Consider the following 1,462-nt stretch of genomic DNA (forward strand, 5'->3'; position numbering starts at 1 on the left):
GCAAATAAGTGGCGTAATACATAAGCACGCAAATAAGTGGCGTAATACATAAGCACGCAAATAGGTAACGTGGGGCTGGTGTGGCGAATGCAGGGGCCGCTATACACACCGTGTATAAATATGGGCGCGCCCCTCACGGGGGGGGGATCCTCTTTTACCTATGGTGGACAGGACCTTCTCCTCAAACTGGTTGTCGGAGTATCTGCACAATATGCTGCTTTTGCCTGCGCGGGGGCGGGAGAGACGGAAGTGATGGGGCAGTGATGAGGAAGCGGTGCAGTGGTGAAGCGGTGCAGTGGTGAAGCGGTTCAGTGGTAGGCAGCTGCGTGGCCACCCAGAAACGGTCAGGACGGGGACGACAACCTACCTACGCTGGAATCGCCAACCAGTAACAACTTCAGCAGATAATCATATTTGTTCTTATTTTTCATTTTTTCACAAGGGACAAAAAAAAAAAAAAAAAAAAAAAAAAAAAAAAAGGAGGGGCGTAAAGAGGTGGCGTCAGAACGTTGTGGGATTGTTTAAATCATGCGCCCTGCGTTGAATGCATATACGCTCGTTAATATTTTAACACGGTAGTCGTTGTTTTTTGGGTAGTGGTTGCGGAAGGAGAGGGTGGTAATAAAAAAAAAAAAAAAAAAACTAGTATATGGATGTTCGGGCCGATGCTAAGGGGCGATGTTTGTTCGTGCGGCCATATTTTTTCTGGAGGCGAAGCACTCAACTACTGCGTTCTGATAATCATTCTTGTTGAAAACGCGAGATATTCCTCGTCGCAACATGGGTAACTACTAGAGGTAGTCATTCCGTGCGTCGGTCACGTGAGGAGATACACGCTGTTTTTTAACGACAGCGCGCTGAAATTTGGCTAACGTTGCTTTTTATATGCAGTTGCTCTGTTTTTTACAAATAGCACGCTTTCTCATATGATCCTGCTTCCGTGCGATGGCACATTCTTCACATGAGCTACTACTCTCTAATTATAATATACTCTTCTTGCAATCGCGCCAAGTTACATGTTTCGCCTTTCTTCAAATGGAGCGGCGGGAAAAGGAACCCAACTAAAAACAAATGTGGTTATTTGCGCGATGGTTTATATATATATATATATATAACATCCGATTCTTTAAAATATAATTGTGGCCTTAATTTTTTTTTTTTTTTTTTTTTTTTTTTTTTTTTTTTTTTCCTTTGCATTTGTTTTCGTTGTATTAGTATTATATAATAATATATTTTGCGATGTTCCAATTCGCACCTGAATGTTCGAAAAACTATATTTTTTGGTTTTTGCTCTTCTCCTTTGGGGGATTTGGATTCGTTATGGGAGGAAAACGGGCTGCGCAAATGCACCCTCTGTACGCCTTTTGGTACGACTTTGGTACGCCGTTTATACTCCTTTTGTTTTGGAGGCGTGGGGAACAGGCAAACAAAAAAAAAAAAAAAAAAAAAAAAAAAAAAAAAA

The 1,462-nt window shown here is 41.8% G+C and overlaps 1 protein-coding gene across 1 annotated transcript in view; it reads right to left on the bottom strand.

Moving 5' to 3' along the window:
* Positions 1-431, bottom strand: part of AK88_05158 (uncharacterized protein) — a gene marked incomplete at both ends in the record, with an annotated part of 1,718 nt that extends 1,287 nt beyond the window's left edge. The window contains 2 exons of the mRNA XM_012482760.1: positions 159-224; positions 368-431. Coding sequence (XP_012338183.1) covers positions 159-224; positions 368-431 — 130 coding nt within the window. The remainder of the gene's footprint in view (positions 1-158; positions 225-367) is intronic.
* Between the last annotated feature and the right edge of the window lie 1,031 nt (positions 432-1,462).

The sequence above is a fragment of the Plasmodium fragile genome, assembly GCF_000956335.1.
Source record: "Plasmodium fragile strain nilgiri unplaced genomic scaffold supercont1.98, whole genome shotgun sequence".
NCBI classification, from domain to species: Eukaryota; Apicomplexa; class Aconoidasida; order Haemosporida; family Plasmodiidae; genus Plasmodium; species Plasmodium fragile.